Source organism: Drosophila arizonae, chromosome 4 (assembly GCF_054131065.1).
Source record: "Drosophila arizonae isolate 15081-1271.41 chromosome 4, UAZ_ARI_1.0, whole genome shotgun sequence".
Taxonomy (NCBI): Eukaryota; Metazoa; Arthropoda; class Insecta; order Diptera; family Drosophilidae; genus Drosophila; species Drosophila arizonae.
The window spans coordinates 20348332-20374600 of record NC_142924.1 but is presented as its reverse complement, the minus strand read 5'-3'; the positions used below and the strand labels follow the sequence as shown (position 1 = coordinate 20374600).

The following is a 26269-nucleotide window of genomic DNA, read 5'->3' as shown; positions in this document are numbered from 1 at the left end:
AGCAAGTTTTCAAGCGGCAGCTGTTTTATCAAATCAAGCGCGTGCCACAGCCACTTCTGCACCTGTGGCACCTCCAGTGTGGTTTAATATTTCGTTAAATCGACAATTTAAGTGATAATTTTTACCCAAAACAGCTGCATGCAAGCAGAACACGAGCCGAATTTCCAAAGGGGGAATAAAACAAGCTGAGATGCGCTTATTAAACTGGTTGCAAGCTGATGCACACATAAATTGGGTTTTGAAGTCGCTGTCAGTTCGTTCGGTCAGACAGTGTTTCAAGTCGTCTCAACTCCTGTTGTTGTTGCTGCTGCTGCTACCCCTCCTGCGGCTTGTAGAAACAAACGCAGAGGCCTGTGGGGGCTCAGCTTCTCAATTCTGTGAGAGATGGAACAGCTCCCATTAGACGTAATCGTGGCGCAATTGTCGTTGATTGTTGTCGTCCGTTATTCTTGTGCTCTTTCTCAGCTAGCCCCTCTTTCCAAATATAGATGATTAGCTAAAATGCGTGCGAATCTTCATTGAGTCGATGACAATTGCTGATGTCAGCAATTTATTTACATAGATCTAAATAGCACCAATTGCATATGGTTACTTGTCTTGCTCCAATTCTGCAAATATAAAAATTTATGTATTTTTTAAATTGAGATAAAGCACTGAAACATTTTTGAGCAATGGCAACTTTAAGTAGATTACCATACAATGAGTTCAATTGAAATTGCGCGCCTAACATTATTTATCGAACTAGAACTAGTATTTATTCAAATTCAGCCAACTCAATTATTATCGAAGTGTTATCGAAAACGTTTATTACAAATATCAAATTGGTGTTGTAAAATACCAACGGGACAGAAGCAGCTGAAGGCTTATAACAAATTTTGTAAACAATAAAAATATAAATACATTGCACGCAATGAGATCCACCGATGGTCAGTCTATCGCTCAACGATATCGGGTCATTAACAACAACAAGAAATTGAAAGTAACACACAGAGCCGTTGCACCATCAGTTCATAAAATGGGTAACAAACGATTTACCCAAACAAAGTTGAAGCAGAGAAATCTTTTGCCTGAATCAGAAGACTACCAGGAAGACGACATGTCCCAACTGAGTGATATGGAATTTGTGACAGAATCAGAGGCAGGAGGACATCGTAAACAATGAAATTCAAAATTAATCATATAATATATCTTCATAGATGGAACAGACCGACAATGAAAAAGATGCACTGAAGACATTGACATCCACGATTCGACCGCTGCTTCAACTCTTTTCCGACGATTCCTGCTCACCTAGAAATGCAGATCACAATACAACATTTCAGGATGCAAAACAGAAAACCCAACAGATTGTTTATAAGAATATCAATCTTTCGTCTGAAGAAGATGATGAAGAGGAAGAAGACGGGGATGAAGTGGAAGACAAATCAATATTACAAGATGAACATAATGCATTTGTGATTGACGAAGCCCCAAGTATACCAGAACATAAACCAATCCGCCCAAGGTTGGACAGCCTCAGTCGATTTGAGTGGTCGCCAAAATCAACAAACATTTTCCTAGATCTGTGGGAAAAGCATTTAAAAGACTTACGGGGCCCACGAAAAAATGCCCACATACACAAAGAAATGGCCGAGGAAATGAGCGAATATGGGCCTAGTCATAAAGAGATCAAATCAAAAATGGACAATATGTCTAGGAAATTCAGGTACTTTACAGTGGAGTGATATGTTTGCTCAAATATTCATAATTCCTTTTCAATTCTAGACTAGAAATGCAGAAAGTTAAAGCTGGGAATCCTACGAATTGGCAATATTTTAAACGAGTTCAATCTCTGCTAATTGGAACGCCCTCTGTAGATTTTGAGGAAATCATATTCGATAATACGGGTAACCAGTTGAAAAAGCCAGACTTTTATGGATGAATTCATAATTAAATCTTCTTAACACAGATTCCTCGACATTTTTCAATGCGGACAGTAGTGATGAAGAAAATCATATCCATAGCAATTCCCATCAGGATAGAGAACCAGAGCAGCAACCTATGCCCACAGACGAGACTGAGCACGCCGATGGAGAAGAGGTAGAAGAGCAAGACCAGGCAGATGAGAAAGTAGGGCGACCTCCGTCAAATTTACGAAGATCAGATAGAGACAATTATTATCACGCAACAAGAACTGATCCAACAAGTCGTATGTTGGATATTGAAGAAGAGAAATTAGCCATTGAGAAACAAAAATTACAGGTCATGAAACATATATCCCGAGAGCTAACATCGATAAGTAAAACGCTAATTGAATTGCTGCGGAATGCAAAATAATAGAATAAAGTTTACGCAATTAAAAAAAATATATGTATGTATATTTTTAAATTATTTATACACTTTAATTCAAATTTAAAATAAATCTAAATCTCGAATGAGATACAATTGAAAATATCAGTGTTAATATGAACACCGTGTTTTTAGTATTTTTCATGTCTTCGTATTTTTCGTTTTCTAATTAGGGTCACACTGGTCAACACGCTATGGAAAAGCCTATAAAACAAGAAATGTTTATAATAAATGTTCAGGAAGAAGAGGCAAAGTGTACTGAATCACAGTTGGATATATTACTTAAAATCCACGATGGCCAGTACAGACTAGTAAAGAAGAAGAAACGCAGCTCTGTGTGGAACGTGTACAGGGAAATTGCCCGTCCGGACGGCACTAAGCTAAAGTGGAGATACTATTGCTTGGGATGCAAGCGTGTAATGCAATCAACTGGAGGTACTACATCCAATCTGCGTATACACAAATGTCATGTACGTTACCTGAAGCAGCACGGCAAGGATGGGGAGTCGCCAAAGAAATCACAAATCCGTGACAGTGAGCAAAGGACGCCAATGACAACGGGTAAGCGTCAAATTCAAACCTACAATGATTTCGTAGATACAAAAGCAGAGTACAGCGATGAGGAAGACTACGAGGAACTCAACATCACACCAGCTTCAAATATAGAGGTGAGTGCTGCCTAGCAGATTATTATGCTTCTAATACTTACTTATATTTCTACCCTTTCATAGATTGAGCAAATTGGTTCACAGGAAGAAAATCACACGTCCACTGAGAGACCACTTATTAAGTTATTCTCGGAGGATGAGGTTTGGTCACCCGAGGTCACCGAAGAGCATCCCATCGAGATAGATAATGTGACTGAAGACGTATCGATAGACTTCAGTAAGGAAACCATCCATCCTAATTCCTCCCAAGAAATTCACATTGATGCCAGTGCAATCTCTGAAGCCGAAAGCTATGCCCGGGCCTGGGCTCACGCATTCCTTAAATTGAGCGAAGAGCAGAAATTCTTTGCGAAACGCTCAATTGATGAGCTTTTGGTATTGGGAAGATTGGAACGACTGAATATATCGACGGTGACATCGCTGACAACCAACTTATAAAGCTCGAATTATCAACTATAAAACATGGCTAACATAAGCTTGATATTTAGTTTTATATAAGCATATATAAACTACGAAGACGTAAAATTCTCAAATTTTAATTGCTTATTAACCTAAGGCTTCTGTAATGCTTTTAATTGCTCTGGAAGTTAATAAATCAAAACATTGTAACACGCAATATATTCTTTAACAAAAAATTGTGTGAGGAGCCTCCAATAATGGCTAATATTGTGAGGCTAGTTTAAACAGAGATCAATTGTAAAAATTATTTACTATAAAGTTAACCCAATAAATGATTAAAAAAAAGTGCTGTTCATATTTTTCAATTTTTTTATTTTTTCCAATATATTTTTTTAGTTTTTTTGTTTGTTTTTCTTTGTTGCATTTTGCATTTTGTATATACTCTTTGCTGTGAATTACAAACTGTTTCCTCCCATCTGCTTTCGCTCGATGTTTCGTGTACATTTGCGGGGCATATTGAATATTGAATATGTTTCTCCTGATCTGAATTTTATTATTACAATTAAATGTGACTTTCGATATTGAGAGCTTACGTATATCAGATGTATCTCAATGATGGGACAATCAATGAGGTGTGTGTGGTGTATACGTGTGTGTGTATAAATGAATTCATTTTTAATGTTAGGATTTTTGGTCAACATCTGCAATACGAAACTCTAAAAATTGAAAGCTGGTAACAATCACGCACAACAAAACTCTCATGTAAAATTACAAATTCAAGATGTTCAAATAATTAGTTTCTTTGCATAAATATGTGTATAAATATAGATATATATACATATATATGTATATATGCATTTCGTTTGCCTCTAATATACGCAGTTTAGGCTTCTGTGTCTATGAAGTTTATTGCTTGCCTTTGCCGATTTTATAATACAATTTGAAATTTATGCAATTTTTTTGCCATGCACACACATAAAAATGTTATATCAAATATATCATTGAATTGAATTTGAAGTTGTTGGTTTTGGCGTTTTTTTTTTTTTTTTTGTGTTTTTTTTTTTTTAGTTTCTTTTTTTTTTTTTTTTTTTTTGGTTTATCATTTGTAAATCTTACATTTTCGTTTTCCTGTCGTTTGTCCCAGATGAAAACAAAACATCAAATATGCGGCGGCCCATTTACATATTTATACATGGACGAATTTTCATTCCCATCTATTGTTGTTAATTATTTTGCATTTTCATGTTGTTGTTGTTATTGCTACTGCATTTTAGTTGATATTGTAGTTGATGTTGTTGTTGCAGTAGTTGCTGCTTCTTGTTGTTGTTTTTGTAGTAGTTTTTGATGTTTGACTTTTTCAGTTTCGTTTTTTTTTTTTTTTTTCTTTTCTTGTTTTGCTTTGTCTAAGCGGTGCTTTCTGTTGTTGTATTTTGCAGTTCTTGAGCGCCGTTCTATGAGTGAAGGGGTCGGGAATTATGTCAAATATTGGAATAATAAGAAATAATAAAGAGAAACAATAAAGTTAAGATCAATGTTGGAGTAATTTGTATGCAGTTAACACAATTCGTTGCATCATGTTGTTAGCCCCACAAATAAATCTATGTACAGATACATATGTAACGTTATTTCAGCGGCGCGCTGTTACATGCATTCTAAATGAAATGTTAAGAACCAAAAAGCCTCTTATGTTAACTACCTAAATATATATTTATATTTTTATAATATATAAATATATTTAGGTGTGTATGTGTGTTTACTTGTGAGTGTGTGTTAGTGGTTAATTATGAGCACAGTTTAATGTATTATTCTCGTTAGTTTGTAGTTGCCGCCACCGAAAGCCACGCTGTTGCTGTTGATGTTGTTATTATTGTTGTTTTTGCAGTGCTGCTTGTTGTTAAAGATGTAGTAGTAATTGTTGTTGTTGGTGATGTTGTGGTTGTTATCGTTGGTGTTTGTTTGCTTTTGGCTTTTAGTTCATTACCTGCTGTGACTGTTGCTCCATGCCACCGCCGCCAGGTCCATTGGGCTTACGATTTTGACGGCGCGGACGGAACGGCTGACGTGGCGGTCCTTGGCCGCCTTGGACTAAAAGAGTTTTTAGCCTCATTAACAATTATTTTTATTATTTTAAGAATGCGAATACTCACTGTACTCGCCACCATCACGACGTGGCGGTGGTCCGTTGCGTCGGAAAAAGCGTCGCTGAGGTCCACCAACTCCGCCACCACGACGCGGCTGTCCATCGCCGCCGCGCTGCATACCATCTGAATTGGAATCATGAACGCCAGGTTCAGCACTGCCATCGCCACCGCCTAGGACGCGACGTGTCTGGCGCGGATAGTAATTATTGTAGCGACGCTGTCCGAGTCCACCGGGTGGTCCGCCACCACGAGGAGCACCGCGTGGGCCACCGGGTGGACCACCAGGGCCGCCACCGGGACCACGACGATAATTCTGACGTGGTTGGCGTGGACCCGACTGCATTTGCTGTTGCTGCTGACCATCCAGCTGCTGTTGCTGCTGCTGTTGTGCCGGCGCCATTTCATCACCTTCGTTGTCGCCCTCGCCAGGTTGCTTGCGGCGATTCTTCTTCATCCATGGTCGGAAGTTGCGACGTTTGTCAGCAGCAAATTGACTGCCGCGCACCGGCTCTCCAGATGGCCCAGTTACATTGGCCGCCTCATTGCCCTTCTCACCAATCACCACATCAAATTCAACAAGTTCACCATCGCCAACCGAGCGCACAGCCTTCTTCGGATTGTTGCGCGCAATGGCACTCTGGTGCACAAAGACGTCCTCTTTGGTGTCGTTGCGATTGATGAAACCATAACCGCTCTTCACGTTGAACCATTTCACGGTGCCGGTAACTTTAGTGGCTGTAACAAAAATAAGTTTATGTCATTACTTAATCGATAGCACACCATTCACATAAGATAACAGCTAAATATATTTAAATTTTAATTCTGATTTATTACCAAATGAGTCGTGAATGCTATTAATTCCTACCAAAACAACGTTCCCCCCTTTTGACTGTTTCACATGCCGAAAATTTCTATTGGGTGCTCAAACTACTGTGTATACAAATAAAGTTACCAAAACAATGAACACACACACACATGCACACGTATGTAGAAACGCACACAATTCACTCTCGTTTTGGGTAAGAGAGTGCGCGCACCAATAGACTAAATGAACGAGAGAGAGAGTGAGAACAGTGAAGAGAACAAGCAGCCAAAACGACGGCTAACAAATTGGGTTGCCAGCATTTGTTCGGTCAGCCGTATGATGGGGCCGCGGGGGTGGGCTGTGTCACCGGCAAAATGTAGAATTTTCATTTCGTTCTTGCGCCGCTTTTCACATGCGACTGCGGACGAGCCGGCGAATGTGTGAATATATGTATGTATGTACATCATACAAAATGGCGGCGCGCGTATATTTTAAGACACGCACACACACATAAACACGCACATTTTTCACATATAGCCCGCCGTTCCTTTCATTGCTATTTCGGTAGCACTTGCCATGTGTTTAGATGAATGAAAATGCAAATTGATTTGTACGCTTACCAATAATTTCCTTTGGAGGCGGCGCGGGCTTGCCCTGCGCTTGCTGCCCATCATCCTGCTGTTCTTCCTGGGCCAGCGGCTGCTGCTGTTCTATGGGTAGCTGCTGCTGTTTTTCCGAGTCTGCCATCTTTCTAGCTACGTTCGTTGTTCTTCTATCTCAAACGTACACACACACCTACACTCTCGAGCTTCCAAAAATAAAAGCAAGAATAAATAAAGTACCCTCTCCTGCTGTTTTGTACACGGAGTGCGGCAAAGCTTTCGTCTGCTGGTTGCCGCAACTTTGTTTTTTTTTCTTGAATTGAGTTTTTGGTTGCTATTTTCAATTAATCGGCTGGTGTTGGTAAAAGTGCGGTTCGAGTTGTGGCACTCTTTCAACTACCACTTTGATGTTATTTTCGAGTGTGATGTTAAAACACTCACTCGCAGGGTTTTCTTGGCGATTCTATTTTGTTCGCAAGCACAGGAAGTGAAACATGGCAGCTATAGTAAGTGTTGTACAATTTTTCGATTGCTCTAGCACATAGTTGCTCGTGTCGTATCGATATGTGTCAAGTATCGTGTGACAGCACGAAATGAGGTGTTTACATATTTTTGGCTATTCAATAGTTATATCGCACTTTTGTCGATATATGTCGATAAATTTAACCAAATATTCATTAGAGTCGTTTCGGTCTGCTGTTTATTTCATAAAGCTCTTGGACAATTTGTTTATTGGTTGCAGAAGAAAGCTAAATACCGTTGGAATATGTGTATACAATTTAAAAACATGTTTGCATATAAAAACTGTAGTCAATAGATGTTTGGAGCTTATATTATGGCCGACAATAAGCTGCAATAGTGTTTTAAAAGAACAGTATTAGGCTTATTGGATATGTAAGTGATTTATACGAACAAAAACTTTGGTGAAGTGTTAGTTTTATAAAATCTTTGGAGTGTACTTAAAAAAGCAACGTTTATATGCGTTCTAATTGCTTGCTGGTCAATTAGCTGGAAAGTGGAGGTGACATCGGCGCTTTGCCGTCACATCGTATGATTCTCGCGCGCAATCTGATTGGTCGAGAGGCGCTTTTCACGTTCATAAGCGTGTGCATGCGTTGTGTATGTGTGTGTGCACATGTGTGTTTGTGTGAGTGTGTGTATTTGTTTTTGTTTGTGGCTGGTGTTATTGCGCCGCTTTGAAATAGAAATTTCATAAACAAAACAATGATTACAGCATAACAATACCCTACAAGCAATAAAATCTATACTGGGGTATTTATTGAATTGATTAACTATGTAGTTTTTAATTTTGTTTGTTGCTATGACTTTTAGGGTATATAGAAGTCGACCATTAATCAAAGTTTTTTATTTATTAGCAGCGTCAACGGAAAATCAAAACAATAAACACGTCAGCTGAAATAATTTCAACTATGGACATCGATCCAGCATCATTGGACATGGAGCTCATGTCCAATACCATGGACATGTGGAAGGAGGAGGAGGATGCTTTGAGTATCATCAAAGAAATGATACCCTCTGATATGCTGAACACGTTCCTAAATGAAATGGACTTGGATTTAGATATGAACAATTCAACGCCGTTACTCGAATGCGCCTTGGACATGCAACAGCTACCCCAGCAATCGCCACCATTACAACAACAACAACAACAGCAACAACAACAACAGCACCATCAGCAACAACAACATGTGAAGAGCGAGCACGCTTCTCCGGTACACATCAAGGAGGAGTTAGTCTCGCAGCAGAGCAATCTATTCGATCCGCCCTTGTATAAAACGGATCCGCTCATTGCTTCGAACTCGAACTTTAACTCGCAGGTATTGCCGCAGCTGCTGAAGCCACAGCCTACGACGACCATTCATCATATGGACAGCAACCAGCGTTTACCGCTAGCTTCACCCGCTCCAACCATATTGTATACGACCACGTGCAACAATGATTTTGTCTATCAGCTACCGGAAAGCTCATCGCCAGCACCAACCTCACCAGCAGCTTCACCATCGACGTCTACTTCGGCAAAAGCTCCGCATTATGCCAACAAGAAAATGCCGGCCATGCTGCCGACTGTTAAGCAAAATTTTCTACTGCAGACGCCTTCCGTGAGTCCGGCCGCAACGCTGATGTATACCGGCAACAATGCAACCATATTGACAGCTGCACCGATGCCCCTGCTGCTCGAGACCATTGCACCGGCTGCCAGTCCGAAAACAACATCGAAGACATCGACTGTAGAGCTGGCTCCAGCACCTGCAGCCGCACCGGTCCCATCCGTAACGCCAGCACCTGCTGCTAAGGTCGCCATTCAGCGCGTGCAGCCAAAGGTGAAGGAGGTGAAACGCTCGGCCCACAATGCGATTGAGCGACGTTATCGCACTTCAATAAACGACAAGATTATCGAGCTGAAAAATCTCGTCGTCGGCGATGCGGCCAAGCTAAACAAATCGGCTGTGCTGCGCAGGTCCATTGAAAAGATACGCGATTTACAGAAACAAAACTATGACCTCAAATCTGAGCTGCAGCGTCTGCAGCGTGAGATAATGGCACGCGACGGCTCAAAGGTTAAGGATCTACTACAGCTGGGCAACAGCAACAGCAGCACAATTGTGAACTCCACTTCATCGAAGAAGCGTCGCCAACAATCCACATGCGATACGGATGCCGGTTTGACGCCGCCACGCAGCGATATATCCGATCCGTCATCATCACCGCTGCATTCGGATATTTCGCTGCCACCATCACCATACGGCGGCTCTACAGGCAGTTGCAGCAGCAAGGATGAGGTGTTGGTGGCGCCCAGCTCTATGCGAGGCATGGCCAATCATTCCCGGCTGGCGCTTTGCATGTTCATGTTTGCCGTCTTGGCAGTTAATCCTTTCAAGAAGCTCTTGCAACACAGTCAATTCGGCACGGACTCTAATGATTTTGATGACGACGATCTGGGTGGCGAGATAAGCCGTCAAAGGCGCAGCATATTGGCATACGATGGTAAAAGAAAAAAAAACAAATATTAAAAAAAAAGATTATTGACCAATTGTAATATTTCAGATAACGTGGACAACATTGGCTGGCATCACAGCTCTTGGTTATGGCTTTTGAATCTGGTCTTTATGCTTGGCTGTTTGGTGAAGGTCTTGGTGTACGGTGATCCCCAGCTGGATGTGCAAACGGATGCCTACTATCAGCACAAGAAACGGGCCGAAACTCACTTTGCCCAGGGCCAGCATGCGCAGGCCTATGCCGGTTATCTGAACTGTCTGCACATGTATGGATTAAGTTTGCCGACGTCCCGATTGGAATGCCACCTGAATACCTTTTGGCAGTTTCTACGCTTTTTATTCCATCGACTCTGGTTGGGTCGGGTGCTCTCCCGTCGTGCTGGCGGACTCTTTTGCAATGCAGCGACGCGCAAGCGTGCTTTGTCCTCCGCACGGGAACTGGCTTTGCTCTTCAATCGTTTGAACCAACTCAATTTGACGGGCGATCGTAGCAACGATCGTAATGGCGTTATGCTGGCTCTCTGCGCCAGCAACATGGCTGAGGTGGCGCACAATTTGCTAACTCCACGCGAGACCATTTGCATTCATGTAATGACAGCTCTGCGGATGAAGCGAAGTGCACCCAAGTGGCTCCAACAGCTCTTCGCCCGTTACTACATGAGTCGAGCACGCCAGGAATGTGGACGCACTCGTGCCGCCGAGCAAACCCAAGAGCTGCGCTGGGCATTTACCACCTATGGCTATGGTTATTGTAGCGCGCATGTTTTCAATTACGAACTCAGCGCTGGCGAACAGGATGGCTTCTTCACACGCTTGCGCAATCCCTGCGATCCGGCTGCATATGCCATCAAGGTAAGGGAATGGATTTCTTTCATAAGCTACTCGTCGCTAACTATTTTTATTTGACAGCAATATCGCGAGCATTTGCTGTACAAGGCAATCCAGTGCTTGGTGGGCGCCGGGTCACATAGACAAAACAAAGCAACGCCTAACAATAACAACAACAACAACAACACTGGCAGCGAGGCAGAACAATTGCAGCAGCAACACAGCGGCACCATCGTAAGCAATGTGCTGAAGTACACCTCCCTGCTGCGGGATACTTTATGGGCCGACGAGGATGAGCGCGACACCAATGTTGTCTGGTGGGCCAATGTCCTGGAAATTGCTGTGCACTGGCTGTTAGGAGAGGACACGTTGGCGGAAAAATTGTACGATAGCATAAAGCAGCTGCCGACGGACCTGCAACACTGTAGCGACAATGATCAGCTGCCTAAAGCTCTGCATGCAGTGCTGCGCGCCAAGATGATATTGCTCATGTATGTGATACGCTCTCTATACAATTGTATGTAGCCTGTACTTAATATTCTTCTTCGACTTGCAGGAACAATGGCAACACTTTGGATAAACGCCTTAAGCATTCGATCAACCGCCTCTGCGATGAGTCTAGTGCCCAACTACAAGAATGCCTTACGGTCAATCGTATCACCAATGCAAAGGGCATTAAATTGGTAAGCTGGAGCACTGCCCCGTTTATGCAGCATTCCGACATCTTTGGAGCTGTGACGGAGGTGCATTGTAGTCGCATTGTCTGTATCCTTTATTCTCTGCGGCAATACAACTGCAGTGCAAGCTCCGTGCAGTTCACTCGCAACGTCGGACACCTTAGAGTAAAGATAATGTATGTTATCAAGATAATTAATGAAATATTTTTGATTTAGCTGTTCCAGTTGCTGACCTGCGATTGGTTGCTGGAGACACGCACGGCCTTGTGGGAGCTGGAGTACATGGGCATCGATGACGATGGTTACTATCAGGTACCTGGAGATGTGCTCGAGAAGTTCCAAACGGATTTGAATTCACTGCGCAGCATTGTTGAAAATATACCGGTAAGCAAGTGGGAACACATCTAGCGAATCACAGACTAATTATTTATTTATTATATTTATTCACAGAACGCTCAGTCGCGTATTTATTTGTATGAGGCCGTTTGCCGCTTAATGGCCGGCGCCTCACCATGCCCCACGCAGCAGCTGCTAGACAGAAGTTTGCGTTCGCGAAATGCCCAATCTTCTATCTTTTGCGGCAGCAAAGATCGACGACATCAGAACTTTGAAGGCGGGGAACGGGAGCGAGCAGCAGCCATGTATGTGGCCTGCAAGTACCTGCCACCTGCACTCTTAAGTTCGCCGGGCGAGCGTGCTGGTCTATTAGCCGAGGCAGCTAAAACGCTAGAGAAAGTGGGCGACAAGCGTAAGCTGAAGGAATGCTATCAACTGATGAAGTCACTGGGCAATGGCGGAGTAACTGTTAAGGCTTAACCCACATGTAGTTCAACTGAAAACTAAGCTAATCCCAAATGCTAGCACGCGGAAAAAGAGACATCTGGATTACGAAATTGTCTCAAACACGCATCAATTGCTCTACTGTACACAGCAAATACCGGATGACATGGCTGGAGCTTACTATACTACAATCCCCACGCTTTTTACCTGCTTTATAATTTCTATTTAGTTAGTAATTACTTTTATTCACAATTTGTTTAAACGATATGTTTACTCGCGATAATGGTTACCACACATACACGCAGATATACATATAAATATATATATATATGAATATTTATTTAAATAAATATGTCATTCATGCAGTTAATAGATCAAATTACCTTGGCACATTAAATTGAAATCGTTTAACATTGACTAGGGCTTCATTTAAATGGAATTTATATAAAAAAATATATATATGCATATACTGATACTTTCGGACTTTATAAAAATGTTCTATAACTTACATTTATATCGTGAAATCGTGTCTGGTTTTAATTAAGCTTTTGATTATTTTAAGTAAAAATATTTATATATGAAATGGTTTCATCTTGTTTTGTTTTCTATATTTTCCAAAGCATAAACTATATTTTTTCTAAATCTATGTTTAAAGCATAGCTCCTTCTTTGAATAAGTTTAACTTTGTTACCTAATGTTCGGCCACAAAATTTGTAGTCAAAATTTCTTATTTTAACAAATTTATAAATTGAGCTACAGAATAATTAGTTTAAAAAAACAACAATTTAGATTTAATTTGTACTAAATATATCAGATTATGTATATGTTTTGTTTTTAACTTAAATTACTATACATATTAACTACAATATAAATAAATAGTTTTCATAAATAAATGTTTTTGACTTTGTTGAATTCGAATTAACAACTATTCCATATCCAGGGTTTTTATAATATTTAAAGCTAGCTTGCAAATATATATTTCTCTAAATACTTTCTAAATATTTGATTAGCAATTATTTGATAACAAGCTATAATTCCACAATGGATATGTAATTTAGCCCTCATTGGCAACTTCTCCGATGGCTATATAAAGCAATAGCTTGGGTTTTATAATAACACAGAACTTGATGTCAACATGCTGATGGAACCAAATTATTGGTCAACCGTTTTAGGTTTTCTCGGTGAGTTTCGTTTCTTATGATTGAAACTAATTTTGTTGTTAGAAATTATTGAATATAGCACAACAATATTTGATCGATTCACATGCCACTTGTCTATTGTGGCACTCTGCGTTCGATATACAACTGAGGACAACGGAGCCACTAGCTTTGCTCATTTTGGAGCCTGGGAAATGGTTTATACCAGGCCAGGACAACGACTTTTATAACTATGAACCAAAGCGTCTGGATTTCGAGGAGCATAATTTGCCCTACAACGATTGGATCTTGCGGGTGACGGTGGCCATCGAGCAGACGCATTGCGAGGTAAGTCCTTCAGAGCCAATTTAAGCCTGGAATCGTTGGCTTCGTATGGCGATCGGGTGTACACAGCGAGCACGCGGTGCCAAGCCAATCCAATTGCAACAATTGCGAATTTACAGTATCACTTAACTGAAAAAAGAGAAAATAGAAATTCTGTGCTTAGTTTAAAAGAAAATAGTTTTATATGATAGGTAATTCCACCTGGTTTTGTGTTGCTTTCGATGTTGATTGCTCTAGTGTTAACGTTAGCTGGCCCCGTGCCCCATTTGATGTCTGTTGGCGCAACTCATCTTCTAAGGCGCTTAGAAAGCTACTCCATTCCTCAAGTTCCCAGCGCTTGCCCAGCTTTAAGTGTTGGAGCTTTGTGCACTTGGCAATCACATCCACCAATTGCATCATGTGAGCTGGCGGCTCAGTGCACTGTAATGCCAAGCACTCGAGTTGTTCCAATTTGCTTATGTATCCAAGTAGTGTGGCCGGCCACATGTAGCAGGTGAGCGCTTTCAGACTTTGAAGCATTACTATATGCTCGACGTACTCCGAATTGACTTTCGTTAGCTGCAGCTGCTCCAAACGGTTCGCATAGCGCTTTGCCAATGATCGAAAGAGCTGACTGTTCACACGTATTGTCAAACGCCAAAGCAATCGGAGAGATCGCAGTCTGGGAAAGTCACCCACATCCCCTAGAGTGCCTTCAAAGTTCTCCAAGGACAGGTGCTCCAACAGCGGGCAATGGACAGCCAGAGGCGGTAACTGACGCCGCGAAACGAAGCGTAGCGAAAGTCGACGCAATCCTGATAAAGCCTTAAACTGTTCTACGATATCCTCGTTTGTTAACTCAGCATCGAAGCCATCAATATGCAAAGCCTCTAGTTCAGTAAAGCTATGCAGCTGTAGAACTGTTGAAGATTGGGAAATGTGCTATGTAGACTCTATTCATCACTATTGATCACTATTTACATGAGCTCACATATTTTATTTAATTCTGATTCTTATTCAATATGATTCATTTTATAAAGTTTCTTTGCTAACTGGATATCGTGTTCTCCGCGATTCTCAGAAATTTTAGATCTAAAAGATGAATCAAAAATATTAATAAATACTACAATTCTATAACAAAATTTATAATTTGTAATCATAAAAAGTTAGCATAATATTGTTGATTCAACTTTTAGGTCTCTTAGTAATTTATATCTATTGGTATTATTGACACTCAAGTAATGAAAGCAGAAAACCTCAATTGATTCCTTGATTTAACTCCAAATGCTTAATGAAATTTGCGTATAAATCCACGAAACAGCATGTCTATTATGTCTATACGATATTTAATCATATTCACCATCAGCTGCCTTAGCGTCGATTAGGCTGAGGCTATGTAGATTCTTCCGTTCAAGCACTTGTAAAATATTTAGATCCCCCTCCGCCGGTGGCTTTAAATCGGAGTGCGCGAATATGAGATGCAAATGCCGCAAATTCTGGCAGTGCGTGTTTAGAAGGCACATGAACGGTTGAGTGATATTATTGTCCCAGCGTCCATGGCGTAGCTCGCACTCGAGCACACAGTCACCGCACAGCTTCAACAGATATTCCCAATCGGAAAGGCATTTCAGCATCCGCATATTTATCTTAACAAAACGACGAGGCGCGTCACGTGCGAAGACTTCGCGAAATTGCGGATGAGCTCGGGCTAAATTTAATTTGTCCTCGAGCGCGGTTAGATACGAGAATATATGCACATAGCAGTCATAATTTAAATCCAATATATTTGTTTTAATTCGCTGCGGCTTGCTGGCTAGAAATGCCAACGGACAAGCCAGTCCAAACTTCTCCATTGTTTACAATCGGTTGTTAGGGTGACGCACGTTTTTGATTTATGGCCAAACAGTGTGACCAGCAAATTGCAAAAATGATTTTGCTATCAAAAAAGAGAGCAATATTGCAAATATTTTATGCAGCACTGGTTGCAATAAAAGACTAGTCAAATTAGCCTGTTATAATTTATATACAATTTATTTTCCTTTTTAATTAATTAATGCGTTTATTTGCTTAAATTATAGAGCTTTGTAGTATTTCAGGAGCATATACCGCAATTTATTCGTAATTTTTATAAAGCAAGCACTTACTCAATTTGGCGGTCGATTCAAAATTATTTTATCTTTGTGTACACCGATGAGTTGCTTGAAAAGCCTATGGAATCTGATAGTTATATGAATGGTTATCTATTTCTTGGTAAGCTGATAAAAACTCTTCTCTTTTTCCTGTAACTTTTGCCTTTGTCTCCTCGTTACAGATCAACCGAACATTCTTTTGGTCAACGCCCAACTTCGTAATTCGAGCATATTTGAAATTAAAACCAATCGCTTTGTTGGTTCCCGATTTGAGAGCAAACCACATTTTTATACACAGCATATTTATGATGCCCAAGCCGAAAACGTTATATGGAATAGTGCTAAAGATTTATCAAGTAAAATGAAAAATTTAGAAGGACGCGAAGTTGTGTTGGGTCTATTTAATTATGAACCATTTATGCTACTTAGCTATGTAAGTGAAAATAATTATTATTTATGGTTTTTTCTTTTCTAGATTTTTATAGTTTTATTTATTCAGGAAAAACAACCAGCAATGTTCGATCGCGCTTCCAATAAAACAGAGGCGCATGCAGATGGCACGGAGGTCCGTGTCATACTCACTTTCTGCGAAATTTACAATTGCACTCTTCAAATAGATACAAGTATGTATGTATTTGTATTGATCATAAGCTTCATTTAAATTGACGACCCACAAAGCAAACGATGAGCACTTCGACCGATAAGCAGCAGATCAGAGAAATTACTGATCGAATTTTAGGGCTGCATTGCCCTTTTATAGCTGACATCATTCCACTCAAGTTGAGCTCAGAGAGCTACAAGTGCACTCAAAGCGGAGCACTGCGACAGACAAAACCTTTTGTAGCATCTTCCCTTTAAATAGAGCTCAGTGCTCGGGCGCTAGAGCGCTGCTCATTTCCTATTAGAATTTCCAAGCGAAGAGAGCGATATTTGACTCTATATTTATACATATGTACATATGTATCACACATATACATATATACATACATCACGCATGTATCATTTATGTATCAACTGTTACCTACAGGCGAAAAATCCGAGTGGGGCGACCTCTATCCAAATGGTACAGGCGTTGGATTGATGGGCATGGTGGTCAATAGAACAATTGATTACGCCATGGGCGGCTTGTTTATGTGGTACGAAGTCTATAAGCAAATGGATATGTCAAGTTTTCTTGGACGATCTGGTATAACATGTCTAGTGCCGGCGCCGCGTAGAATTATCAACTGGGCTTTGCCGCTGCAGCCATTCCAGGCCAAGCTGTGGCTATGTGTCGTCATTTGCCTTGCCTTAGAATGCCTAGCTCTTGCCGGCACACATCACTGCGAGTTTTCAGCTTCAGAGCCGCGCTGGCGAAAGAGTCTGCGCTTTGCTTATGTCAGCACGCTCAAGTTGTTTGTTAACCAGAGCACCCATTATGTAGCCAAATCGTATGCACTCCGCACTGTCCTGCTAGCGAGCTATATGATCGACATAATCTTGACCACCGTTTATGGTGGGGGATTGGCATCCATACTGACGCTGCCGAAACTGGAGGAAGCAGCTGATTCGCGGCAACGTCTCTATGAGCACAAGATGACCTGGACTGGGACATCTTATGCCTGGATAAGCACCATTGATGTTAACAATGATGATGATGTGAGTCAGAGTGTAAGATTTTTGCCCTGCTAGCTTGTTTACCCTTTGGCATCTGCAGCCCGTCTTACTGGGAATCTTAGAGCACTATCGTGTAAATGATGCTGCGACCATGGCAGCGAAATCCCGCACTGAACAGATGGGCTTTGTGGTCGAGCGAATGCTTTTTGGACACGTGGCAAACGCTGAATTGATTCCTGATAATGCATTGCCGCGACTCAAACTAATGGTGGATGATCTCTACTTTTCCTACACAAATGCGTACGTTCCTCGCTTGTGGCCATTATGTGGCATTCATAATGACTTCACGCTCGCCTGGCACTCCTCCGGATTTGACAAGTACTGGGAGTGGAAAATCGTGGCTGACTATATGAATGCCCATAGGCAAAATCGCATCGTATCCTCAAAAAGACCCAACTTTGATATTGGACCCGTTAAGCTGGGCATTGACAATTTCATCGGCCTGGTCATGTTGTGGTGCTTTGGCATGTCCTGCAGTGTGGTGGCATTTTTGCTTGAGTTATGGTGGACAGATATTAAAAACTAATTTGTTTGATTTGTTCATAACCGAAATAAAGTTTCATATATTAGTAAGTTAAGCTTAGCTTTGCAACAGCAACACCTGATCGGTGACTCGTGTGATTAGTGCATCCAGTTCATTATTGGGTAACTCCTTCCAGAGCTCATGCAATGTGTGATGGGCTAATTGGACTGGAGTTCCAGCATCTGTCGTCAGATTAGTGCGCAGTGTCAGAAAGATGACAACATCCGGAGCGATAGGACTGTAGGTGTCGCAAATGGTGTGCAGTGCACGTGCCGCATTCGGAGGTATCTGTGATTGAGTGCCGAAATTAATTCAAGAGTCTATCAAATATATTAAGCCACTACTCACATCATTTAGATCCACAATGAGGAAAACGTTGCCGTCTCTGATTTTCTTTTTGTACTGCTCAATGGGAAAGCCGTAATCATCTCCGGTCTGCGTTTCGAAATCCTTCAAGCTCATCTTTACAAGTGGCTTTTCATCTATTAAAAAAGTATATATAAATTCAATGGACTCAGCTTGTAGTTCACATTTGCTTACTAAAACACTTGGACGTTTCCAGTGCTATATCGTTGACCAGTTTTTGCATTTCAGACTCGTTGCTTTCATTCGTGTATAAAAACAAGTAAACATTGGGCGATTTGCTCTTCTTGTTTAGCATATCTTCAATGTTGCACCTCAGCGCCTTCCACACATCCGTCGACTGCGAAGGAGTGCGCTGTTTCAATTCCTTGAATGTACAGGTTTTCACTTGCGGCTCCGACTTGTAATATTGTGAGTAGGCAATGAGCGGCAATATGATAATAATAGAATATTTCATTAACTGAGAAGGTGAAAATGATTTCATTTTTAAGTTAACCAGCGGCGCTGTTGCTAGTGGTTTTGTCTCTGGTCGTCGTTGAAGGCTTGTCTCTCGTGGTCGTTGCGCGCCGGTCCCTTGGGCTATTCTTGACCTTATTGCCTGTGCTGTTTGCGGATGTGTTTGATTATGTTGTATTGATGGGTTGCCGCAACTTTGATCCATTGAATCGCCTTCATTTGAGTCTGTCTCCACGCCTTCTTCATTAATTGGCTCATTATTCGATTCATCGAATTCATTTTCATCTTCATCTGCATTCATATTTTCCCTGTAGCTATCAGGACGTGGACTTCTACTTAACACATTTCTAGTGGGCGATCCGGAGTCACCAAGTTCCCGATTGCTATATAATGGACGTCTGCTTGTCATTTTAATTCAATTGTAATATAATCAACTTGTCTGTAATCAAATGGAAGAAAAAATAATTTTTGCTTTTAGAATCTAAACGTGTATGCTCAATCTAACAGAATGTCAAACTAACAGAAAATGTCAGCATAACAGAAAGTACTTGTATGTGTTAATACGTTACATAGAATTACTCAAATGGAAAAGTATACATTGCAGATGAATTTAAAGTCCTTAAGTCGTTTCATAAAAACACTAAGCAATGATACCAATAAAGTTCGTTTGGTAATAAATATACAATAAAGAGTTTGCTGTTAACATTTAAATTAATGTATTGGAATTTTAACATTATGATAGAATCTCTTTCAGTGTTTAACAACACTGTGAAAGTATTATTTTCATTTTATTTATTTAAATTTTTTTTGCCAACATAAAACAAGTAATTTACATTTATAATATGCCTTGGTGGGAAAAACTAGTCTTCCACAGACTACATTCTACATTTATTAATATCTTATAAGCCGAGACCACAGAATTTACCCAATAAATATTTACATTATCTACATACATATTATGTTAAAAATAAGTAAATTACAATTATCCTATAGATAACAAATAAATTGTGCACTATTTCACTCGGTAACCGGCGGTACCGTATTTAATGTTAAACGTCTAAGTCGGCCCAGCACAAAAATTTCATCGATTGCCCTTTTGGCATAGAACTTTTGTTCTTCAGTAAGTTTTCGGTATTCCAAAGACCAAGTTTGTGCGTAAATTGCTGACTCCTCAGCCCCACTTACGTCGTGGGATACAAAGGCTTCAGAAAGACGTGAACTTGGATTTGGAATGCTTGCAACGCCAACATTTAGTGGATCATCGTTGGATTTCGATTGTTGAACGAGTGATCCAGTGTCCACGCAACTATCGTTTGGCTCAGCTCCAACACCAGCGCTCCGGAGAGCCATGAATGCAGCAACGTCCGTTGATGTAGGTTTCTTGTCCAACTCATCACTCATTGTCTGGGCATCGCAACTCTCTTCGTTGTCCACTTTAAGTTCGGACTCGGCTTCCAGTAAAATGTCTTCCACTGACATTTCTCCTTCGTCGTCTTTGAACCATTCCTTTGAGCTGTTTACGTCTGAATATCCATTGCACAACGTCTGTTTTTTTAAATATTGCAAATGGCACTTGTGGCGCCTCAAATTTGTGGTTGATTTATGGGTAAAGGACATTAGATTTTTACATCCAGTGCAAAACAAGACGTGCTCTAATATTTTGCCGTCCTCCTTCTCAATCTTTCGATACACACGCCAAACAGTGCTTCTTGTGCTTTTATCATTTGTCGCTAACTTATAGATTCCACTTTCAATTTTATCACGAATATCTTCGTGCTTCGCCATAGGTAAAGTTCTCAGATTTGTTATTTAGGCAAATTTGTTATTGTTTCTACCAAATGGTTGGTCCACTTAGAGATGACAGCTTTCGTATTCTTATTAGTAAGCAACTATCGATTACTTGGAGCTTCTTTTGATATTCATAATTATATTGAACAATGTATTATAAAAATTTAATAAACTAATCGGAATCTAGAATACAAAAAAAAAAAAAAAATTAAATAAATAAATAATCTGACAAACGATTGTTGTATATAAACATTAAAATATAGAAAAATATCGGCAACTCGAATAACCCCAACCACAACAATGTGGCAACACTGTTAAAACGCACATTGCGCCGGCTAATTTTTGTTTTTTATTTTGTTAATTTGATAAATAATATTCAATTTTTAATATTCAATGGCTGTTTCTTGCTTTGACTTTTTGGGCTTTCAAGTAAGTGACAACATATAAGCAAAATAAATGCAGTATCCATTCAATATGACTTTGATAATAGGAGGCTCTAAAGAAGATGCGCGATGTAGATGATAAAATTATTTACGCTCTTAATGCTCTGCCTACGGAATCATTCAAGGGTCAAGTGAATAGTGAGAGCACATGCAGGGATCTGTACACTAAACTGCAGCAGTCACATCTCGCACGGGTAAATACAAAACTATTTATTGCATATTTTCACAACTCCAATATATTTTGATTCCTTAATCCGGGCAGCAAACAAATATACGCAATTGCATAACCTTATCAGCGGCAACATTGAAGAAGCTTCGCGAGCAAAGGGAGGCACAGCCAGATGATATGGACACCGATAGTAAATTCAAGGCTGAGCAGCGCAAGGTACATTTTCATATTGTTAAAATTTTGCTTGTTTCATTAAAGACCTTATTATTTTGACAGCTGAGGGTGCTGCAAGCGGAGCTTAATGTGGAGGATATAATTAAGGAACGGAGTTACAAGGCATTTAATGAACGCTGCAGGAATTATTTTCATGCTGGCGAATAAATATTATGTTTGATGCAATAACATATGACAGTGAAGTTGTCAGCATGCAATGAAGGCAGTAATTTAAATTTTTTAGTTGTAAGTAAAAATTATAAATAGTATGTCATCATCAATAACTGCCTAGCTATTTTTTACGAATTAATGCTGTTTACAAGCATCTGTATGTATCTTTATTTTTGAAAATAAATACATAATTCAATGCTATTCAATTGAAAATATTATTTCCCATCTGGCAGGTTGTACATCTTATGCATGTCTCTAATAGGTACTCCTTTTGCCTGTGCTAAGGCTCCCAGCACTGTTTGGGTTGCATCCTTCAGATTGTTGTATTCGTGCAGAAGCTGCATATGTTTTTGCTTTTGTTGTTGCAGAGCGACTTCAGTTTTTGTTTGTTGATCTTTGGATGCATTCATTGTTGGCGCCATTTTATTTTAATAATGTCTTGCTGATATCGATATCGAGGCTTACTAAGTTGCACAATCAGCTGTAGTGCAATCAATTTAGTCTGGCAACCTTATACGCCCAGCTAAAAACGTGTGGCGTATCGTGACAAAAATTTGCATTTGTGTTTTGTGCTATAAATAAACCTTTCAAATTGGCAGTAATACAGGTAAAGTGATAACAAATGGTGCTGTAACTTAATGCCAGTGTGTTTGGACTCAAAAGAAATGTTATATACAGCGAATTGTGCGGAAGTAAGCAGCATTTGCTGAAGCTGACCTAAGCCCATCGCACACTACATATACACATTACGCACACGCTAATACACGCCTACACACATACATATATGCATTTTCGTATGTATTAATAATTAAAATGTGAAAGTGATTGTTGCTGTGCAAATAGAAAAGTACTTATAAACTACATATAATATTTTATTAACGAGCAACAGCTAGTAATACTTGTTCATTGCAATATTTCTAGCTTACGCTAGACTCTTCATACAAACTGCGTAAGCTGGCAACCCTGAGTGAAGTAAAAAGAAGGTGCAAGTAAACGTAAATGCGAGAGTGGTCGACGCAGTTATACTCTATAAGTGAGGTCAATTCATATGTGTGTATACTCGTGTATGACACGAGTATATACCACCCGTCCATGTCGGAATTGTATAATAACATACGTGATGCATATGATTCCAACACGTTTGCATTAGTATGCGCAAGCTTTTGAATTCACAATACAATTTTGTCATCCATGTAGGCACTGATTAAGACTCTGGTGTAAGTCTGTTGTTATAATCCCAAGTCCACAGAACTTAAATAAAAATTGTGAACTGTTACCATAAACAAAATTTTTTAAATCACATAGATATAGAAATATATTATTTTTAGTCTTTCACAGAAATAATAGCTACCGACATAAAATGTCCACCACACATAAACATCGCTATAAAAATGTTGCTCTGGACTCAACAGAGATGCGCCGCAGACGCGAAGAGGTTGGAATTCAGTTGCGGAAAACAAAACGAGAACAGCAGCTCTCAAAGCGTCGCAATGTTGTGCTGGACTCAACACCGGCGACCACAAGCGCCGGTAGCAGCGGCAGTGGCGAAGTCCAGCTGCACAGTAGTGACATGCACATGGCAGACAGTAGTGGGCAGGGTCTGGGAGTGGGTGTGGCCGTGGACGGAGTGCAATCGCATGGAGCCGGTCAGCAGGAGGCCTCAGGCCAACAGCCTATTATTGATGCAGAGATGATTCAAATGCTCTATAGCGATAAAGAGAGCGATCAGCTGGAAGCAACACAAAAGTTTCGCAAACTACTGTCCCGTGATCCAAATCCCCCAATCGAGGACGTCATAGAGAAGAACATTGTGCCACAATTTGTGACCTTCTTGCGCAACAACTCAAATGCAACACTACAATTCGAGGCGGCCTGGACATTGACAAACATTGCATCGGGTACCTCACACCAAACTAAGATTGTCATTGATTCCGGCGCAGTGCCCGTATTCATTGAGCTGCTGTCGAGCCCCCATCACGATGTGCAGGAGCAGGCTGTGTGGGCATTGGGCAACATAGCTGGTGATTCACCGGCGTGTCGTGATCATTTGCTTAATTCTGGCATTTTATTGCCACTACTGCAGTAAGTACTTACATCCATATGAATTGTCTTTCATTTAAGTTTTATAACTTTCTTTTTGATTTTACAACAGTGTGCTGAGCACTTCGGACCGTATCACAATGGTTCGGAATGCCGTTTGGACGCTTTCAAATTTATGTCGTGGCAAAAATCCTCCGGCTGATTTCTCTAAAATTGTGCATGGTCTACCCATACTTGCGCGCTTACTGCACTACACTGACGCAGATGTGCTCAGCGATACGTGTTGGGCCATTAGCTATTTATCTGATGGGCCAAACGATAAAATTCAGGCCGTGATTGATGCGGGTGTCTGTCGGCGTCTCGTCGATTTGCTACTGTATGTTAAGATAATATATATTATGATGATAACTAAATGTGTCTACTTTTAGGCATCCACAACAGAACGTGAGTACGGCGGCACTGCGCGCTGTTGGCAATATTGTCACCGGCGATGATCAGCAAACCCAAGTGATATTGAGCTATAATGCCTTGCCGTGCATCAGTCTATTGCTATGCTCAACGGCCGAAACAATTAAGAAGGAAGCGTGCTGGACCATTTCAAATATTGCGGCTGGCAATCGCGAGCAAATTCAGGCAATCATCAATGCCAACATTTTCCCACAGCTAATGACCATAATGCAAACAGCAGACTTTAAAACACGAAAGGAAGCGGCCTGGGCAATAACTAATGCCACCAGTAGTGGAACCGCAGAGCAAATCAATTATTTAGTACAGGTCGGCTGTGTGCCGCCAATGTGCGACTTTCTCACTGTAGTGGATTCGGATATTATTCAGGTAGCTTTGAATGCTCTTGAGAATATTCTGAAAGCCGGAGAAAAGTTTCAAGTGCGACCAAATCCTTATGCAATAACCATTGAAGAGTGCGGCGGTATGTTAAATTGATTTTGCAGAGTGAATCAAAACAATTATTAATTTGTGAACATTAACAGGTCTCGACAAAATTGAATATCTGCAGGCACACGAAAATCGCGATATTTATCATAAATCATTCTACATTATTGAACAATACTTTGGCAACGAAGAGGAGGACACGCGTGTGGCACCCGTTGCTGGCAGTCAACAGTATGAGTTCAATCCGCAAAATCTGCCCAATAACGGATTTAACTTCTAGCATGACAAAAAAACAAACACTGCAAATTAAACCATTCTAAAGTGGTAATCTCTCAGATGAACCGTGAAAGTAGCACCATAATGTGTGCAGAGCGGGCATAGAAAGACATGCACTGACAACACCTCAGTGTGCAGTCATTAGCATTTAAGTCATAAGGGCCCGAAATTTAATTTACGTTTAGTACTTTGTTTTCTTTTGTTATATACTCTAATTATTATTATTATTTGCGAAAGCGTTCCAAAAATTCGATGTGTGCATACGGTCCAGGACCACAACTCGTGCATTTTAATCCAAATACGTTACAGCACAAGAGATATAAATGTATATTGCGAAATATACATTGTGTATGCGTATTTCAATGCATCTGTGGTCATATATATTATTTTTGATGATCGATTTTTAGCTAGCTACATTAATAATCCCTATTTTTTGTATATGCGAAGCTTCCTAATGCCTGTAAATATTTTCATTAAACATATAAGTACATTTTTACGGATATATCTCCCATACTGAGTTCGAAGCCGGCTTTGGTGTTGTTATTTATACATATTTACGTATGTATACCTACATCTACAATATAATATATATTTATAACGATTAACTTGAAAAGTTTTGATTTTGTTAAAGAAAAAAATTGCAAATCATAAAATAAGTTTCCACATTTAATTCAAATTTTCGTTTAACATACTTGTCAATAAAGAGGAATCAGACCAGAACGAATATAAACTCGTTATTTGTTATTTGTTCTTTTTAGCTTTTTCTGCTCTGTTTAAAATCTTCCAAAGGGAGCTACCCTGAGTTTTAAAAATAAGATGAACTAACTAACTCACACTAAACAAACAAACTAGAATGTGTGAAGCTAACTTTACAATTACATACAATATTATGAATTTCCACATATCCTTAAAAACTCCAATATTTAATAAAAATTAAAAAAGTATATATATTTTTGAAATATTGAAATATCAAAAAAAACTTACCAAAAAAGTACAGAATAAAAAAAATTATGAAATTACCAAAAGATGTGATATCTTAAGGGATTTTTACGTGCGAACTGGTCGAACTACGATTAATACATTTGTTGAAGCAATTTACTACAACTGGATTACTAGACCAAAGTTTTCGTTTCTGAGCATAATAATTTAATCGATGCCTAATCTCCCGCGAAAGCAAGTGCAGGAGAAAGAAGTCTTTATTTATAAGGGAAGAAGTCTTAAAAATAAAGTAGCTGGTAATGCTATTGAGCCAGAGGATAGTTGGTTAGCTAGTAAGTTGGCTCTTAAGTCGTGCTCAAGTTCGATGGAAAGGTAATAAATAGATGTAATTTCGGCAAAATCACTGCGGAGTATGAAATAATAATAAATACATAATTTTAAATACGATGCTATTGATTAGTAGACTATATATTCAGCATTGGAATGATAAATATGTCTCACATGTCG

General features: G+C 40.0%; 11 protein-coding genes across 17 annotated transcripts; 6 read left to right on the top strand and 5 right to left on the bottom strand.

Moving 5' to 3' along the window:
* The first annotated feature begins 811 nt into the window (after nucleotides 1-811).
* On the top strand, nucleotides 812-2431 carry LOC108612621 (uncharacterized). The gene is made up of 4 exons (XM_018005571.2): nucleotides 812-1138; nucleotides 1197-1705; nucleotides 1765-1886; nucleotides 1949-2431. The coding sequence occupies exons 1-4, from the start codon at nucleotides 911-913 to the stop codon at nucleotides 2314-2316; spliced, it is 1227 nt and encodes a 408-aa protein (XP_017861060.1). The 5' UTR covers nucleotides 812-910; the 3' UTR covers nucleotides 2317-2431.
* Nucleotides 2432-2483: 52 nt separating this feature from the next.
* On the top strand, nucleotides 2484-4791 carry LOC108612634 (uncharacterized). The gene is made up of 2 exons (XM_018005587.2): nucleotides 2484-2996; nucleotides 3060-4791. The coding sequence occupies exons 1-2, from the start codon at nucleotides 2523-2525 to the stop codon at nucleotides 3432-3434; spliced, it is 849 nt and encodes a 282-aa protein (XP_017861076.1). The 5' UTR covers nucleotides 2484-2522; the 3' UTR covers nucleotides 3435-4791.
* Nucleotides 4749-7495, bottom strand: yps (Y-box binding protein ypsilon schachtel). The gene is made up of 4 exons (XM_018005577.2): nucleotides 6962-7495; nucleotides 5543-6271; nucleotides 5377-5480; nucleotides 4749-4846 (listed from the first exon to the last, which is right to left on the bottom strand). Exons 1-4 carry the CDS (start codon nucleotides 7086-7088, stop codon nucleotides 4799-4801), a joined length of 1008 nt encoding a protein of 335 aa, XP_017861066.1. The 5' UTR covers nucleotides 7089-7495; the 3' UTR covers nucleotides 4749-4798.
* Nucleotides 7496-7588: 93 nt separating this feature from the next.
* SREBP (Sterol regulatory element binding protein) lies at nucleotides 7589-12662 on the top strand. Of its 3 annotated transcripts, none has more exons than XM_018005527.2 (7): nucleotides 7589-7837; nucleotides 8323-9949; nucleotides 10010-10812; nucleotides 10870-11279; nucleotides 11345-11471; nucleotides 11682-11849; nucleotides 11916-12662. In XM_018005527.2, exons 2-7 carry the CDS (start codon nucleotides 8374-8376, stop codon nucleotides 12279-12281), a joined length of 3450 nt encoding a protein of 1149 aa, XP_017861016.1. In that variant the 5' UTR covers nucleotides 7589-7837; nucleotides 8323-8373; the 3' UTR covers nucleotides 12282-12662. The 3 variants fall into 3 exon arrangements, with proteins under 3 accessions (XP_017861016.1, XP_017861015.1, XP_089324470.1); XM_018005526.2 differs by having other exon boundaries at nucleotides 8320-9949; XM_089468344.1 differs by lacking the exon at nucleotides 7589-7837 and adding an exon at nucleotides 8083-8215 and having other exon boundaries at nucleotides 8320-9949.
* On the bottom strand, nucleotides 12464-15595 carry LOC108612617 (uncharacterized). The gene is made up of 3 exons (XM_018005566.2): nucleotides 15066-15595; nucleotides 13928-14625; nucleotides 12464-13855 (listed from the first exon to the last, which is right to left on the bottom strand). Exons 1-3 carry the CDS (start codon nucleotides 15556-15558, stop codon nucleotides 13739-13741), a joined length of 1308 nt encoding a protein of 435 aa, XP_017861055.1. The 5' UTR covers nucleotides 15559-15595; the 3' UTR covers nucleotides 12464-13738.
* Ir76a (Ionotropic receptor 76a) lies at nucleotides 13195-19282 on the top strand. The gene is made up of 7 exons (XM_089468345.1): nucleotides 13195-13426; nucleotides 13485-13729; nucleotides 15784-15955; nucleotides 16017-16267; nucleotides 16334-16457; nucleotides 16862-17472; nucleotides 17531-19282. Exons 1-7 carry the CDS (start codon nucleotides 13381-13383, stop codon nucleotides 18014-18016), a joined length of 1935 nt encoding a protein of 644 aa, XP_089324471.1. The 5' UTR covers nucleotides 13195-13380; the 3' UTR covers nucleotides 18017-19282.
* On the bottom strand, nucleotides 18017-19369 carry TORIP (Torsin interacting protein). The gene is made up of 3 exons (XM_018005576.2): nucleotides 18554-19369; nucleotides 18362-18495; nucleotides 18017-18301 (listed from the first exon to the last, which is right to left on the bottom strand). The coding sequence occupies exons 1-3, from the start codon at nucleotides 19239-19241 to the stop codon at nucleotides 18071-18073; spliced, it is 1053 nt and encodes a 350-aa protein (XP_017861065.1). The 5' UTR covers nucleotides 19242-19369; the 3' UTR covers nucleotides 18017-18070.
* Nucleotides 19370-19660: 291 nt separating this feature from the next.
* Nucleotides 19661-25936, bottom strand: LOC108612636 (uncharacterized). The gene is made up of 2 exons (XM_018005589.2): nucleotides 25808-25936; nucleotides 19661-20803 (listed from the first exon to the last, which is right to left on the bottom strand). Exon 2 carries the CDS (start codon nucleotides 20615-20617, stop codon nucleotides 19850-19852), a length of 768 nt encoding a protein of 255 aa, XP_017861078.2. The 5' UTR covers nucleotides 20618-20803; nucleotides 25808-25936; the 3' UTR covers nucleotides 19661-19849.
* Nucleotides 20854-21817, top strand: Ccdc58 (Coiled-coil domain-containing 58). The gene is made up of 4 exons (XM_018005596.2): nucleotides 20854-21049; nucleotides 21111-21257; nucleotides 21326-21448; nucleotides 21509-21817. Exons 1-4 carry the CDS (start codon nucleotides 21014-21016, stop codon nucleotides 21611-21613), a joined length of 411 nt encoding a protein of 136 aa, XP_017861085.1. The 5' UTR covers nucleotides 20854-21013; the 3' UTR covers nucleotides 21614-21817.
* Nucleotides 21763-22038, bottom strand: LOC108612645 (DNA repair protein SWI5 homolog). The gene has a single exon (XM_018005599.2). The coding sequence runs from the start codon at nucleotides 22036-22038 to the stop codon at nucleotides 21832-21834; it is 207 nt and encodes a 68-aa protein (XP_017861088.1). The 3' UTR covers nucleotides 21763-21831.
* On the top strand, nucleotides 22085-25553 carry Kap-alpha1 (karyopherin alpha1). Of its 5 annotated transcripts, none has more exons than XM_089468346.1 (5): nucleotides 22085-22223; nucleotides 22955-23698; nucleotides 23769-24032; nucleotides 24085-24584; nucleotides 24646-25553. In XM_089468346.1, exons 2-5 carry the CDS (start codon nucleotides 22977-22979, stop codon nucleotides 24825-24827), a joined length of 1668 nt encoding a protein of 555 aa, XP_089324472.1. In that variant the 5' UTR covers nucleotides 22085-22223; nucleotides 22955-22976; the 3' UTR covers nucleotides 24828-25553. The 5 variants fall into 5 exon arrangements, with proteins under 5 accessions (XP_089324472.1, XP_017861041.1, XP_089324473.1 ...); XM_018005552.2 differs by having other exon boundaries at nucleotides 22088-22223; nucleotides 22945-23698; XM_089468347.1 differs by having other exon boundaries at nucleotides 22112-22223; nucleotides 22928-23698.
* Nucleotides 25937-26269: the final 333 nt, after the last annotated feature.

Coding starts and splice junctions, on each gene's coding strand:
- LOC108612621 (XM_018005571.2), top strand. CDS start 911: ATGAGATCCACCGATGGTCAGTCTATCGCTCAACGATATCGGGTCATT. Junction 1,706..1,764: donor AATATGTCTAGGAAATTCAG/GTACTTTACAGT, acceptor TTTCAATTCTAG/ACTAGAAATGCAGAAAGTTA. Junction 1,887..1,948: donor AATCATATTCGATAATACGG/GTAACCAGTTGA, acceptor TTCTTAACACAG/ATTCCTCGACATTTTTCAAT.
- LOC108612634 (XM_018005587.2), top strand. CDS start 2,523: ATGGAAAAGCCTATAAAACAAGAAATGTTTATAATAAATGTTCAGGAA. Junction 2,997..3,059: donor CACCAGCTTCAAATATAGAG/GTGAGTGCTGCC, acceptor ACCCTTTCATAG/ATTGAGCAAATTGGTTCACA.
- yps (XM_018005577.2), bottom strand. CDS start 7,088: ATGGCAGACTCGGAAAAACAGCAGCAGCTACCCATAGAACAGCAGCAG. Junction 6,272..6,961: donor GCCTCCAAAGGAAATTATTG/GTAAGCGTACAA, acceptor TTTTTGTTACAG/CCACTAAAGTTACCGGCACC. Junction 4,847..5,376: donor TGGAGCAACAGTCACAGCAG/GTAATGAACTAA, acceptor CTTCACTCATAG/AACGGCGCTCAAGAACTGCA.
- SREBP (XM_018005527.2), top strand. CDS start 8,374: ATGGACATCGATCCAGCATCATTGGACATGGAGCTCATGTCCAATACC. Junction 11,280..11,344: donor GCCAAGATGATATTGCTCAT/GTATGTGATACG, acceptor TTCGACTTGCAG/GAACAATGGCAACACTTTGG. Junction 11,472..11,681: donor ATGCAAAGGGCATTAAATTG/GTAAGCTGGAGC, acceptor TTTTTGATTTAG/CTGTTCCAGTTGCTGACCTG.
- Ir76a (XM_089468345.1), top strand. CDS start 13,381: ATGCTGATGGAACCAAATTATTGGTCAACCGTTTTAGGTTTTCTCG. Junction 13,730..15,783: donor TCGAGCAGACGCATTGCGAG/GTAAGTCCTTCA, acceptor CTTAAATTATAG/AGCTTTGTAGTATTTCAGGA. Junction 17,473..17,530: donor ATGTTAACAATGATGATGAT/GTGAGTCAGAGT, acceptor TGGCATCTGCAG/CCCGTCTTACTGGGAATCTT.
- LOC108612617 (XM_018005566.2), bottom strand. CDS start 15,558: ATGGAGAAGTTTGGACTGGCTTGTCCGTTGGCATTTCTAGCCAGCAAG. Junction 14,626..15,065: donor CGACGCTAAGGCAGCTGATG/GTGAATATGATT, acceptor AATCTTCAACAG/TTCTACAGCTGCATAGCTTT. Junction 13,856..13,927: donor CGAAAGCAACACAAAACCAG/GTGGAATTACCT, acceptor CTCTTTTTTCAG/TTAAGTGATACTGTAAATTC.
- TORIP (XM_018005576.2), bottom strand. CDS start 19,241: ATGACAAGCAGACGTCCATTATATAGCAATCGGGAACTTGGTGACTCC. Junction 18,496..18,553: donor GGAAACGTCCAAGTGTTTTA/GTAAGCAAATGT, acceptor CTTTTTTAATAG/ATGAAAAGCCACTTGTAAAG. Junction 18,302..18,361: donor TCATTGTGGATCTAAATGAT/GTGAGTAGTGGC, acceptor ACTCAATCACAG/ATACCTCCGAATGCGGCACG.
- LOC108612636 (XM_018005589.2), bottom strand. CDS start 20,617: ATGGCGAAGCACGAAGATATTCGTGATAAAATTGAAAGTGGAATCTAT.
- Ccdc58 (XM_018005596.2), top strand. CDS start 21,014: ATGGCTGTTTCTTGCTTTGACTTTTTGGGCTTTCAA. Junction 21,050..21,110: donor TTGACTTTTTGGGCTTTCAA/GTAAGTGACAAC, acceptor CTTTGATAATAG/GAGGCTCTAAAGAAGATGCG. Junction 21,258..21,325: donor AGCAGTCACATCTCGCACGG/GTAAATACAAAA, acceptor TAATCCGGGCAG/CAAACAAATATACGCAATTG.
- LOC108612645 (XM_018005599.2), bottom strand. CDS start 22,038: ATGGCGCCAACAATGAATGCATCCAAAGATCAACAAACAAAAACTGAA.
- Kap-alpha1 (XM_089468346.1), top strand. CDS start 22,977: ATGTCCACCACACATAAACATCGCTATAAAAATGTTGCTCTGGACTCA. Junction 23,699..23,768: donor ATTTTATTGCCACTACTGCA/GTAAGTACTTAC, acceptor ATTTTACAACAG/TGTGCTGAGCACTTCGGACC. Junction 24,585..24,645: donor AACCATTGAAGAGTGCGGCG/GTATGTTAAATT, acceptor GAACATTAACAG/GTCTCGACAAAATTGAATAT.